The sequence below is a fragment of the Xyrauchen texanus genome, chromosome 6 (genome assembly GCF_025860055.1).
Source record: "Xyrauchen texanus isolate HMW12.3.18 chromosome 6, RBS_HiC_50CHRs, whole genome shotgun sequence".
In the NCBI taxonomy this organism is placed as follows: Eukaryota; Metazoa; Chordata; class Actinopteri; order Cypriniformes; family Catostomidae; genus Xyrauchen; species Xyrauchen texanus.
In genome coordinates, this window is record NC_068281.1 from 256747 (window position 1) to 272060 (window position 15314).

General features: G+C 39.9%; 1 protein-coding gene across 2 annotated transcripts in view; it reads right to left on the reverse strand.

Moving 5' to 3' along the window:
- The window catches only part of LOC127645810 (myomegalin-like), a 106717-nt gene that overhangs the window by 86092 nt on the left and 5311 nt on the right, over positions 1–15314 (reverse strand). For both annotated transcript variants that reach the window (XM_052129488.1, XM_052129487.1), the window contains exon 3: positions 11182–11246. In XM_052129488.1, the coding sequence (XP_051985448.1) occupies positions 11182–11246 (65 nt within the window). The remainder of the gene's footprint in view (positions 1–11181; positions 11247–15314) is intronic.

Here is a 15314-nt window from a genome sequence, read left to right on the forward strand (position 1 = left end):
TTGTTAATAACTGGTGTTTTGTTAATAACTGGTGTAATGTTAATAACTGGTGTTGTGTTAATAACTGGTGTAATGTTAATAACTGGTGTAATGTTAATAACTGGTGTTGTGTTAATAACTGGTATAATGTTAATAACTGGTGTTGTGTTAATAACTGGTATTATGTTAATAACTGGTGTTGTGTTAATAACTGGTATAATGTTAATAACTGGTGTTGTGTTAATAACTGGTGTTGTGTTAATAAGTGGTGTTGTGTTAATAACTGGTGTTGTGTTAATAAGTGGTGTAATGTTAATAACTGGTGTAATGTTAATAACTGGTGTTGTGTTAATAAGTTATGTTGTGTTAATAAGTGGTATAATGTTAATAACTGGTGTTGTGTTAATAACTGGTGTTGTGTTAATAACTGGTGTAATGTTAATAACTGGTGTTGTGTTAATAACTGGTATAATGTTAATAACTGGTGTTGTGTTAATAACTGGTGTTGTGTTAATAACTGGTATAATGTTAATAACTGGTGTTGTGTTAATAACTGGTATAATGTTAATAACTGGTGTTGTGTTAATAAGTGGTGTAATGTTAATAACTGGTGTTGTGTTAATAACTGGTGTTGTGTTAATAAGTGGTATAATGTTAATAACTGGTGTTGTGTTAATAAGTGGTGTAATTTTAATAACTGGTGTAATGTTAATAACTGGTGTTGTGTTAATAAGTGGTGTTGTGTTAATAACTGGTGTTGTGTTAATAAGTAGTGTAATGTTAATAACTGGTGTTGTGTTAATAAGTGGTGTTGTGTTAATAACTGGTGTTGTGTTAATAAGTGGTATAATGTTAATAACTGGTGTTGTGTTAATAAGTGGTGTAATGTTAATAACTGGTGTAATGTTAATAACTGGTGTTGTGTTAATAACTGGTGTAATGTTAATAACTGGTGTTGAGTTAATAAGTGGTGTTGTGTTAATAACTGGTGTTGTGTTAATAAGTAGTGTAATGTTAATAACTGGTGTTGTGTTAATAAGTGGTGTTGTGTTAATAACTGGTGTTGTGTTAATAAGTGGTGTAATGTTAATAACTGGTGTAATGTTAATAACTGGTGTTGAGTTAATAAGTGGTGTTGTGTTAATAACTGGTGTTGTGTTAATAAGTAGTGTAATGTTAATAACTGGTGTTGTGTTAATAAGTGGTGTTGTGTTAATAACTGGTGTTGTGTTAATAAGTGGTATAATGTTAATAACTGGTGTTGTGTTAATAAGTGGTGTAATGTTAATAACTGGTGTTGAGTTAATAAGTGGTGTTGTGTTAATAACTGGTGTTGTGTTAATAAGTAGTGTAATGTTAATAACTGGTGTTGTGTTAATAAGTGGTGTTGTGTTAATAACTGGTGTTGTGTTAATAACTGGTATAATGTTAATAACTGGTGTTGTGTTAATAAGTGGTATAATGTTAATAACTGGTGTTGTGTTAATAAGCTGGTATAATGTTAATAACTGGTGTTGTGTTAATAACTGGTGTTGTGTTAATAAGTGGTGTAATGTTAATAACTGGTGTTGTGTTAATAAGTGGTGTTGTGTTAAAGGGGTCATGACATGGTTTTTTTATTGTATTATTATGTTCCCTTAGGTGCAATTATAGTATTAATATATTTTTTTTAAGAAAAACTTTTAAAATCTAGTGATTTATGACCTTTTCCCACCCTGTTTCTCATCCTCTGATTCAAACAGTCTGTTTTGGGAGCGTTTTCCATTTAAGACTTCAGTGTTAACGCCCACTGTTATGATTGGCTAAGGTCAGTGCCTATGTATCAATTATTGACGCTCCCAGCCAGAACAATATGCAAGTAAACTAAGTAAAAACACTGTGATTATTCATAATGAATGAAATTGCGCTTTAAAAAGTAGTTTAAAGTTTAAAATAGATTACTTACAGTTTGCGTCGTCGTTGTTCCCAGAATAGTCGACACGGACTTATCTTTGAGCAACAGTTTTCTGGCAAAGCCAGCATCATATTGAGATTTGTTCTCAAAACAGTCATCCTTAAAATGTACAGAACAAGCGCTTAAGTTAACACTGCCATGACTGGGTAGATCCGTAAAAAATAAACTGCATCCATTTTTCCTGACGACTGGATCTTTCGGCAGCTTATTCAGAGGTTTTGTTTGACCACAGCCAGGAACAGCACATCTGTGTGGCATCGTAATTTTCCTGTGCACAAGTAGTCTCTGTCAGAGCTCGCTGTCCATCGACTGAACACTTGTGAGGCATAGCGTATACTGAAATGAGCGTAGTTGTCTTGCGCTTAAAGCGTAGTTATCTTGTGCTGGAGGCGGTCATACATAAACGCTGTTACGTCACTTCTAACCGACACGTCACTTCTAACCATGAATCCAGAACGAGCTGTATTTTGAGCTTGATTAAATAAATGATTCGTCTAGAATGGGGAGGACGTCTTAAAATATTAAACTTGCAGGACGTTTTAATGATACAAAGACCTCTTATATACCAAAAGATCAAGGCAAATTTGGTTTCTCATGTCATGACCCCTTTAATAACTGGTGTTGTGTTAATAAGTGGTGTAATGTTATTAACTGGTATAATGTTAATAACTGGTGTTGTGTTAATAAGTGGTGTTGTGTTAATAACTGGTGTTGTGTTAATAACTGGTATAATGTTAATAACTGGTGTTGTGTTAATAACTGGTGTTGTGTTAATAACTGGTGTAATGTTAATAACTGGTGTTGTGTTAATAACTGGTATAATGTTAATAACTGGTGTTGTGTTAATAACTGGTGTTGTGTTAATAACTGGTATAATGTTAATAACTGGTGTTGTGTTAATAACTGGTGTAATGTTAATAACTGATAAAATGTTAATAACTGGTGTAATGTTAATAACTGGTGTTGTGTTAATAACTGGTGTAATGTTAATAACTGGTGTTGTGTTAATAACTGGTATAATGTTAATAACTGGTGTTGTGTTAATAACTGGTGTCGTGTTAATAACTGGTATAATGTTAATAACTGGTGTTTTGTTAATAACTGGTGTAATGTTAATAACTGGTGTTGTGTTAATAACTGGTATAATGTTAATAACTGGTGTTGTGTTAATAACTGGTGTTGTGTTAATAACTGGTATAATGTTAATAACTGGTGTTGTGTTAATAACTGGTATAATGTTAATAACTGGTGTAATGTTAATAACTGGTGTTGTGTTAATAACTGGTGTTTTGTTAATAACTGGTGTAATGTTAATAACTGGTGTTGTGTTAATAACTGGTGTTGTGTTAATAACTGGTATAATGTTAATAACTGGTGTTGTGTTAATAACTGGTATAATGTTAATAACTGGTGTTGTGTTAATAACTGGTGTAATGTTAATAACTGATAAAATGTTAATAACTGGTGTAATGTTAATAACTGGTGTTGTGTTAATAACTGGTGTAATGTTAATAACTGGTGTTGTGTTAATAACTGGTATAATGTTAATAACTGGTGTTGTGTTAATAACTGGTGTTGTGTTAATAACTGGTATAATGTTAATAACTGGTGTTTTGTTAATAACTGGTGTAATGTTAATAACTGGTTTAATGTTAATAACTGGTGTTGTGTTAATAACTGGTATAATGTTAATAACTGGTGTTTTGTTAATAACTGGTGTAATGTTAATAACTGGTGTTGTGTTAATAACTGGTGTTGTGTTAATAACTGGTGTAATGTTAATAACTGGTGTTGTGTTAATAACTGGTGTTTTGTTAATAACTGGTGTAATGTTAATAACTGGTATAATGTTAATAACTGGTGTTGTGTTAATAACTGGTATAATGTTAATAACTGGTGTTTTGTTAATAACTGGTGTAATGTTAATAACTGGTGTTGTGTTAATAACTGGTGTAATGTTAATAACTGGTGTTGTGTTAATAACTGGTATAATGTTAATAACTGGTGTTGTGTTAATAACTGGTGTTGTGTTAATAACTGGTATAATGTTAATAACTGGTGTTGTGTTAATAACTGATGTTGTGTTAATAAGTGGTATAATGTTAATAACTGGTGTTGTGTTAATAAGTGGTGTAATGTTAATAACTGGTATAATGTTAATAACTGGTGTTGTGTTAATAAGTGGTGTTGTGTTAATAACTGGTATAATGTTAATAACTGGTGTTTTGTTAATAACTGGTGTAATATTAATAACTGGTGTTGTGTTAATAACTGGTGTTTTGTTAATAACTGGTGTAATGTTAATAACTGGTGTTGTGTTAATAACTGGTGTTGTGTTAATAACTGGTGTAATGTTAATAACTGGTGTTGTGTTAATAACTGGTGTTTTGTTAATAACTGGTGTAATGTTAATAACTGGTATAATGTTAATAACTGGTGTTGTGTTAATAACTGGTATAATGTTAATAACTGGTGTTTTGTTAATAACTGGTGTAATGTTAATAACTGGTGTTGTGTTAATAACTGGTGTAATGTTAATAACTGGTGTTGTGTTAATAACTGGTATAATGTTAATAACTGGTGTTGTGTTAATAACTGGTGTTGTGTTAATAACTGGTATAATGTTAATAACTGGTGTTGTGTTAATAACTGATGTTGTGTTAATAAGTGGTATAATGTTAATAACTGGTGTTGTGTTAATAAGTGGTGTAATGTTAATAACTGGTATAATGTTAATAACTGGTGTTGTGTTAATAAGTGGTGTTGTGTTAATAACTGGTATAATGTTAATAACTGGTGTTTTGTTAATAACTGGTGTAATATTAATAACTGGTGTTGTGTTAATAACTGGTGTTTTGTTAATAACTGGTATAATGTTAATAACTGGTATAATGTTAATATGGGTTTAATGTTAATAACTGGTGTTGTGTTAATAACTGGTGTTTTGTTAATAACTGGTGTTGTGTTAATAACTGTTGTTGTGTTAATAACTGGTATAATGTTAATAACTGATGTTGTGTTAATAACTGGTGTTGTTTTAATAACTGGTATAATGTTAATAACTGGTGTTGTGTTAATAAGTGGTGTAATGTTAATAACTGGTGTTGTGTTAATAAGTGGTGTTGTGTTAATAACTGGTGTTGTGTTAATAAGTGGTATAATGTTAATAACTGGTGTTGTGTTAATAAGTGGTGTAATGTTAATAACTGGTGTAATGTTAATAACTGGTGTTGTGTTAATAAGTGGTGTTGTGTTAATAACTGCTGTTGTGTTAATAAGTGGTGTTGCGTTAATAAGTGGTGTAATGTTAATAACTGGTGTTGTGTTAATAAGTGGTGTTGTGTTAATAACTGGTGTAATGTTAATAACTGGTATAATGTTAATAACTGGTGTTGTGTTAATAACTGGTATAATGTTAATAACTGGTGTTGTGTTAATAACTGGTATAATGTTAATAACTGGTGTAATGTTAATAACTGGTGTAATGTTAATAACTGGTGTTGTGTTAACTGGTATAATGTTAATAACTGGTGTTTTGTTAATAACTGGTGTTTTGTTAATAACTGGTGTAATGTTAATAACTGGTGTTGTGTTAATAACTGGTGTAATGTTAATAACTGGTGTAATGTTAATAACTGGTGTTGTGTTAATAACTGGTATAATGTTAATAACTGGTGTTGTGTTAATAACTGGTATTATGTTAATAACTGGTGTTGTGTTAATAACTGGTATAATGTTAATAACTGGTGTTGTGTTAATAACTGGTGTTGTGTTAATAAGTGGTGTTGTGTTAATAACTGGTGTTGTGTTAATAAGTGGTGTAATGTTAATAACTGGTGTAATGTTAATAACTGGTGTTGTGTTAATAAGTTATGTTGTGTTAATAAGTGGTATAATGTTAATAACTGGTGTTGTGTTAATAACTGGTGTTGTTTTAATAACTGGTGTAATGTTAATAACTGGTGTTGTGTTAATAACTGGTATAATGTTAATAACTGGTGTTGTGTTAATAACTGGTGTTGTGTTAATAACTGGTATAATGTTAATAACTGGTGTTGTGTTAATAACTGGTATAATGTTAATAACTGGTGTTGTGTTAATAAGTGGTGTAATGTTAATAACTGGTGTTGTGTTAATAACTGGTGTTGTGTTAATAAGTGGTATAATGTTAATAACTGGTGTTGTGTTAATAAGTGGTGTAATGTTAATAACTGGTGTAATGTTAATAACTGGTGTTGAGTTAATAAGTGGTGTTGTGTTAATAACTGGTGTTGTGTTAATAAGTAGTGTAATGTTAATAACTGGTGTTGTGTTAATAAGTGGTGTTGTGTTAATAACTGGTGTTGTGTTAATAAGTGGTATAATGTTAATAACTGGTGTTGTGTTAATAAGTGGTGTAATGTTAATAACTGGTGTAATGTTAATAACTGGTGTTGAGTTAATAACTGGTGTAATGTTAATAACTGGTGTTGAGTTAATAAGTGGTGTTGTGTTAATAACTGGTGTTGTGTTAATAAGTAGTGTAATGTTAATAACTGGTGTTGTGTTAATAAGTGGTGTTGTGTTAATAACTGGTGTTGTGTTAATAAGTGGTGTAATGTTAATAACTGGTGTAATGTTAATAACTGGTGTTGAGTTAATAAGTGGTGTTGTGTTAATAACTGGTGTTGTGTTAATAAGTAGTGTAATGTTAATAACTGGTGTTGTGTTAATAAGTGGTGTTGTGTTAATAACTGGTGTTGTGTTAATAAGTGGTATAATGTTAATAACTGGTGTTGTGTTAATAAGTGGTGTAATGTTAATAACTGGTGTTGAGTTAATAAGTGGTGTTGTGTTAATAACTGGTGTTGTGTTAATAAGTAGTGTAATGTTAATAACTGGTGTTGTGTTAATAAGTGGTGTTGTGTTAATAACTGGTGTTGTGTTAATAACTGGTATAATGTTAATAACTGGTGTTGTGTTAATAAGTGGTATAATGTTAATAACTGGTGTTGTGTTAATAAGTGGTATAATGTTAATAACTGGTATAATGTTAATAACTGGTGTTGTGTTAATAACTGGTGTTGTGTTAATAAGTGGTGTAATGTTAATAACTGGTGTTGTGTTAATAAGTGGTGTTGTGTTAAAGGGGTCATGACATGGTTTTTTTTATTGTATTATTATGTTCCCTTAGGTGCAATTATAGTATTAATATATTTTTTTTTAAGAAAAACTTTTAAAATCTAGTGATTTATGACCTTTTCCCACCCTGTTTCTCATCCTCTGATTCAAACAGTCTGTTTTGGGGGCGTTTTCCATTTAAGACTTCAGTGTTAACGCCCACTGTTATGATTGGCTAACGTCAGTGCCTATGTATCAATTATTGACGCCTCCAGCCAGAACAATATGCAAGTAAACTAAGTAAAAACACTGTGATTATTCATAATGAATGAAATTGCGCTTTAAAAAGTAGTTTAAAGTTTAAAATAGATTACTTACAGTTTACGTCAGTCGTTGTTCCCAGAATAGTCAGCACGGACTTATCTTTGAGCAACAGTTTTCTGGCAAAGCCAGCATCATATTGAGATTTGTTCTCAAAACAGTCATCCTTAAAATGTACAGAACAAACGCTTAAGTTAACACTGCCGTGACTGGGTCGATCCGCAAAAAATAAACTGCATCCATTTTTCCCTGACGTCTGGATCTTTCGGCAGCTTATTCAGAGGTTTTGTTTGACCACAGCCAGGAACAGCACATCTGTGTGGCATCGTAATTTTCCTGTGCACAAGTGGTCTCTGTCAGAGCTCGCTGTCCATCGACTGAACACTTGTGAGGCGCACGGCGATACGAAATGAGCGTAGCTGTCTTGCGCTTAAAGCGTAGTTATCTTGTGCTGGAGGCGGTCATATGCAAACGCTGTTACGTCACTTCTAACCGACACGTCACTTCTAACCATGAATCCAGAACGAGCTGTATTTTGAGCTTGATTAAATAAATGATTCGTCTAGAATGGGGAGGACGTCTTAAAATATTAAACTTGCAGGACGTTTTAATGATACAAAGACCTCTTATATACCAAAAGATCAAGGCAAATTTGGTTTCTCATGTCATGACCCCTTTAATAACTGGTGTTGTGTTAATAAGTGGTGTAATGTTATTAACTGGTATAATGTTAATAACTGGTGTTGTGTTAATAAGTGGTGTTGTGTTAATAACTGGTGTTGTGTTAATAACTGGTATAATGTTAATAACTGGTGTTGTGTTAATAACTGGTGTTGTGTTAATAACTGGTGTAATGTTAATAACTGGTGTTGTGTTAATAACTGGTATAATGTTAATAACTGGTGTTGTGTTAATAACTGGTGTTGTGTTAATAACTGGTATAATGTTAATAACTGGTGTTGTGTTAATAACTGGTATAATGTTAATAACTGGTGTTGTGTTAATAACTGGTGTTGTGTTAATAACTGGTATAATGTTAATAACTGGTGTTGTGTTAATAACTGGTATAATGTTAATAACTGGTGTTGTGTTAATAAGTGGTGTAATGTTAATAACTGGTGTTGTGTTAATAACTGGTGTTGTGTTAATAAGTGGTATAATGTTAATAACTGGTGTTGTGTTAATAAGTGGTGTAATGTTAATAACTGGTGTAATGTTAATAACTGGTGTTGAGTTAATAAGTGGTGTTGTGTTAATTACTGGTGTTGTGTTAATAAGTGGTATAATGTTAATAACTGGTATAATGTTAATAACTGGTGTTGTGTTAATAAGTGGTGTATTGTTAATAACTGGTGTTGCGTTACTAACTGGTATAATGTTAATAACTGGTGTTGTGTTAATAACTGGTGTACACACACACACACACACACACACACATTTACATTTAAGCATTTGGCAGATGCGTTTAGCCAAGGTGACTTACAGTGCACTTATTACAGGGACAATTGTGCCTTGCTTAAGGACACAATGGTGGTGGCTGTGGGGTTGAACCAGCAACCTTCTGCTTACCAGTTCAGTGTTGTAGCCCAATACTCCATCACACACACTGTCTCACTCACACACACACACACACACACACACACACAAACGTCTAGGTTACTGTTGTAACCTCCTTCCCTGATGGAGGGAATGAAACGTGTCAAGTGAAGCGACACTAGGGGCCTCGGTTACCTCTGAACTTGAGAAATTAGATATTGCCAGACAGAATTTACATGTCCCTCCCCCGGACATACGAGTATAAATATGTCTGTCCATTCCGGTTTTGTACAGAGGAACCGGGAATAAGGTTCGGCCATAGCAGTGGCTCGGTTCAGCATCGTGGCCAGAGGGACACAACGTCTCGTTCCCTCCATCAGGGAACGGAGGTTACAAAAGTAACCTAGACTTTCCTGGTCTGTCGCTCACTTCGACGTCATGCCCTATTCAATCACGCCATGCACTGAACGTGTACGTGCGCTGCTGATGCAGGTGTGGGCAGGCAGTTGCATGCCAAAGCGACAGGCTGCGTCAGACTGCACATACCCTTCCCCAACACCCCACATCCCGAAGGGGGTGGGGGGGACAAAGCAACGTGCCAAGCATGGGAGCAGGCCGAGCCAGCCGGGCCTTTTCTCTCTCCATGTTTACACATGCATCGGGGAAGGCGTTCTTTTCCAACTCATATTCTTTCAGGGAGAAAATACCCCATGGAGACCACCACCTGCACAGGATGGGGGGAGGTAAAGTGTGGCGAAATACATCACATGGGTTTGCAGGCCACATGTGGAAATGGCGCGGTGGTAGATACAACCTGCTGATAGGGAGGAGTTGCTAAACTCCAGTAGGGGGACCGTATTGTGGAAAATACACACAGGGGGATTAATCCACAAGGGCTCATCCTGTGGAGCACCTGTTCCAGTACAGAGTAATTTTAGTACCCGTAGTGGGTCTGGTCGGGGAATTCCTCCGTCAAATTCGTGGACCAGAGGGCTAGGGTGGAGTCATCCAGGGAGCCGAGTTAGTGGGATCAGGGTTAGGGTTAAGCCGGTCAGTTGTACTGCGTTACTGAGTTCTACCGACTCAACCCTGAGATTGTAGAATCTCGTGAAGGTATTGGGTGTTGCCCAGCCCGCTGCTCTGCAAATGTCTGCTAGGGAGGTGCCATTGGCCAGTGCCCACGAGGATGCCACACTTCTCGTGGAGTGTGCATGAACTCGCAAGGGGGCAGGCATGGCCTGAGTGTGTTAGGCCAAGGTGATGGTGTCAACGACCCAGAGGGAAACCTTCTGTTTGGAGACAGTGTTCCCTTTCCGCTGTCCACCAAAGCAGACAAAGAGCTGCTCAGAACGTCAAAAGATCTGCGTGCGGTCCACATAGGTGCGCAAAGTATGCAAAGGACACTTCAATGAAAAGGCTGGGTTTGCCTCCTCCCTGGGCAGCACTTGCAGGTTCACCTGGTCCCTGAAGGGGGTCGTAGGAACCTTGGGTACATAGCCCAGTCGCAATCTTAGGACGACATGGGTGTCTGCCGGGCCGAACTCCAGGCAAGTGTCGCTGACAGAGAACGCTTGCAGGTCCCCAACCCTCTTGGCGGAAGCGAGCGCGATCAGGAGGGCCGTTGTCAAGGAGAGGGCTTTGAACTCGACTGATTCTAGTGGCTCGAAGAGGGGTCTCTGAAGGCCTGAAAGGATCACTGAGAGATCCCATGAGGGGAACAGGCATGACCTGGGAGGGTTCAGCCTCCGGGCGCCTCTAAGGAACCTGATAATCAGATCGTGCTTCCCTAGGGACTTACCGTCCACTGTGTCATGGTGAGCCGATATGGCGGCTACAGAAACCTTCAAGGTGGAGGGGGACTGCCTCCCCTCCAGCCTCTCTTGCAGAGATGAGAGCACTGGCACGACTGCACATCTCTGCAGGTCTTCAGATCAGGAAGAGCATCAATTTGTGAACAAGCGGGGCCCCAACCAGTGTGACACACACTCACACACACACTCACTCACTCACTCACTCACTCACACACACACACTGACACACACACACACTCACACTCACAAAAACACACAGAGATGCTTGCAAATACATTCAGACACTCACAACACCAAACCTTCTCTTGAAACAACATAAAGAAAAGAATCACCCGTCCATTCAATGTTCAATAAGCACAAGAGAGAGCAAAACACATTTCACAACTGAAGCATTTTTATTTACTAACACATGATTATTCATATATATTATTCATGTTAGCAACACAAAAATCAAACTGATGTAAAGACAGAAACGCTCACCTGTTCAAACTGTCTCAGTGTGTGAGTTTGAAGAGGAACTTTATCAGCATCTTCATTCACATAATCTACACAACAAACAAACAGTATGATAATGAGTGTGTGTGTGTGTGTATGTGTGTGTGTTTGTGTGTGTATGTGTGTTTGTATGTGTGTGTGTGTGTGTGTGTGTGTGTGTGTGTTGTGTGTGTGTATGTGTTTTTGAGTGTTTGTATGTGTATGTGTGTGTGTGTGTGTGTGTGTTTTCTGCACACAGGGCGTGTGATGCGTCAGTGCAGCAGTGTTGGAGTAGTAGTGCTTGTAGCTAGTGCATGCTGCATGCTGCTTCTGCTTGTCACTTTCTGCTTTCAGCTACTGCCACCGGATAGCCCTCTGTTTTCAGGGGTGAAAAGAGGAGCCGAGTGTGTAAGCCTCCTCAGCCGGTACATAGCCTCTCCATTGCCAAGATCTTGTACATGCCTCCCCGTGGCACACATGGTAACTGGTCCCTTGTGGTTCCAGGCTAAGTTGTACGGGATCTCGTAGCAGCAGTGGGCCCCAGAGATGCGGCATGCAGGCCCATCGGTGAGTGGAAACGCCCTGATGCCCGTCAACCTCTGTCCCAGTTATGGGTAAATAGCCCCAGCTATGGGTAAACAGTGAAGACCCCAACGGTGGCGCAGGCGGAAGATGGTGATGCGAGAACCACCACAACGGCTGGCAAGGCAGAAGAGGGCAACCCCAAGCCACGTGGGTTAACTCGGGAGGATACAGTGGCTAGGGGAGCAAACCCCGAAGACAAACCTGCACCTGGGGATGGGGACAGGCACAGGCAGAGTCCAACTGACCGGACCACCGGCAGCCCCCTGCAACTCCTGCCAGACGAAGGTCGTCATGGGTTCCCTCATGCCACTGGAGGTCATCTGGTTAGGAGTGAAGATGGTGGGAGTGAGGTCTGCGCACCCACACCCTCACCTTAATCCACACCTATGCGCAAGCTTCTTTCCCCCCCCAAAAGTCCTGTGGCGATGTGGAATGGTGGTGGGCACAGGCCAAGGATGTGGCTGGGAGTGTCTAGCCAAACCATGCACACAGGCGGCAATGGAGTGACGGTCGCTAGGACAAACTTAAAACTACCTTCATTGCTGCAAGAACAATAACCCAGCGAGCCCTCAGAATTATGAAGAACACCTGGTGGGTGCAAAAGGCGTGAGAAATCCAGAACCTGGCAGACTGCAATAACATTCAAGGCTTTTACGATGCCATTAAATCATTGTATGGCCCCAGGAAGCAGGTGATTGCCCCAGTCCGATCAGCTGATGGTGCCATCCTTTTCAAGGACCACCACGAGATTCTTGCCCGTTGGGCAAATCATTTTGAGAGTCTCCTCAACCACATCAACCCTGTCAACACACATATTCTGGATAATCTCCCAGACCTGCCACCTACCATGCATCTGGACACCCCACCACTTTACTCAGAACTCCGGCAAGCCATTGCAGGGCTGAAGAACAACAAAAGTGCTGGACCCGATGGAATCCCTGCAGAGGTTTTCAAACACGGAGGATACATCCTCACGCGTCGCCTGCACCTCCTGATCCAAAACATCTGGGAACATGGGACCCTCCCACAGGACTGGAAGGATGCTAACATCGTGGTCATTTACAAACAGAAAGGAGACTGAGCAGCCTGTGGCAACAGCCGCGGGATATCTCTCCTCTCCATCGCAGGGAACGTCCTGGCCAAGATCATGCTCAGCAGACTGGTTGAGCACATCTCGGAAGCTGTGCTTCCAGAAATGCAGTGTGGCTTCCGGAAGACCAGATCCACGACAGACATGGTTTTTGTCTTCAGGCAGCTGATGGAGAAGAGCAGAGAACACCACAAAGACCTTTACGTTGCCTTCATCGACCTCAGCAAAGCTTTTGATACCATCAACCATGAACTGCTCTGGAAACACCTCTCCAAACTTGGGGTTTCTCTGCATACTACAACAGCTGCATGACGGGATGCAAGCCAGAGTGCTCACGGGAGAACTCCAGTCAGAGTCCTTCGAGGTAAACGCTGGGGTGAAGCAAGGCTGTGTCTTGGCTCCGGTGCTCTTTAACATCCTTCTCTCTGCCATCACCTGCCTCTTCCAACGTGTCATGGGACATGAAGACGGTGTCCATGTGGAATACCGACTTGACGGAAGCCTCTTCAACATACGTCGGCTCCAGGCCCGCACAAAGACAAAGACCCGCCAAATCTGCGAACTTCAGTATGCTGATGACTGTGCCGACTTAGCTCACAGCCCAGACTCTATGCAGCACGCCCTTAACACAATATCCAGTCTGTACCAATCCTTTGGCCTACAGGTCAACATTCAAAAAACCGAGGTCATGTCCCATCTCACTACCCCTGCCCCCACACCCCCCAGTTTTCATATGTAGTAGTAGTAGTAGTAGTCCTTTATTGTCACATAGTAAACCAGTGAAATTGGCCATCGACCTGTCCATATAAACATACATATGACAAGGGGGTATACAGGACAGGAAGACAGGGAATTTAGAAAGAAATACAGCATGACATGAGGAGAGGAGAGGAGAAAAAAGGCAGCCCCCAGACTATGCTCCTTAAGAAGTACAGTGTGGGAACAGGAAAAAAACACCTCAGCAACATTAGCACATAATCAGTACACTCTACAACATGAACAAGACTTGCAACAGGGGAGGGGATTGGGGGGTGGAGGTGGCCCAGCACAGGCAAGCAGCCATCCGGACCTGCAGCCATGTTCGGCGCTGGTCACAGACCCGCCTGTCAGACTGGGGGTACAAAGCGCTAAGGCGAGGGATAGGGTATCGGGCGGATGATTGCATATCTGTATATATGTGTAAGAGTTCATGTGTGTGTAGGCCTGGAGAGTCGCTATGCCAGCATCTAATCTAGGTGCCTCAGTCTGCAGGGTTGTCATAGCGATACACAGCAAGTTGCCATGGAGACAACCTTGATCAGGTCCCAGACATAGTCAACAATCACCAGGTGTCTGGGGAGTCGGGAAGGAACGCAGAGTGGCTCACTGCAGTGCTCTTCCGGGGGAGTTGTTGTTCCAACAGCGGCCTTGGCCAAGGCCAGTGCTGGTTGAGGGCGCCCAAAAAAGATAAGATTGGGATTGTTTGGTCTTAAGGAGAGTAGCCGCATTCTAATTTACACGGCTATTCTCCTGGTCCATTTTGGTCTCTGAAACGATCCATTTGCCTTTGCAAAGCTGTGAGCTTCTCCATGATGTTATCCGTATTTTGGTTCATAGACCCAGTCTGAGTGCAGACAGCTCTGCCCACTGTTTCAATCATGACGGGCAGCCTTGTGGGGCTTTGGACAGCTGTTACCGTCTTCTTAACTCCTCAATAAACCAGGGAAATGCCTAATCCAATCAGCAGAAGACCTGTTATCATGGTACCGAATAGGTAGATATCTTCAACGTCCTCCACGGAAAGAGCCGCCAGACACACGACCCGCCACCTCTCCCACGCGTCCATCGTGTAGCCAGCTGCGAACGTTCCGTCAGGGCAGACAGGTTCCCCCGAACCCAAGCTTCTCGTCGAGAAGATGGTGTCAATTGCGTTGAGAGACCAGTTGATCAAATCCATGATGTCTTAGTTCGAAGAGCAGTGCTGAGAGAGTCTCTCAAGTACAAGACAGTAGACTAGATATGACGAGAGGAGCAAAGCAGGGAAGATAAGGGTAGGGAGAGGGTGAGAAAATGCGACCGCCTTCGTTGAGAGCCAAAGAGAAGGGATATAAACGGTGTTCCACTTAAAACAGTGGACCACTTCACCTATCTCGGCTCCATTTTGTCCTCATTCTGCTCCCTTGACAAAGAAATACACACCCGGATAAATAAAGCCTCATCATCTTTTGGACGCCTACGCAGCAGGGTTTTTGAAAATCGTAACCTGAAGGTCAGTACTAAGGTCGCTGTTTACAACGCGGTATGTGTCTCTACTCTGCTTTATGGGGCACCACCAGCACATCATCAACCTAGAGGCCTTCCATATCCGCTGCCTACAGAAGATCCTCAGTTTGTCCTAGGAAGATCAAATTCCCCATACAGTCATCCTCAGCAACACTGACTCAATTTGTATGGAAGCAGCTGTGGCCAAAAAACATCTGCGCTG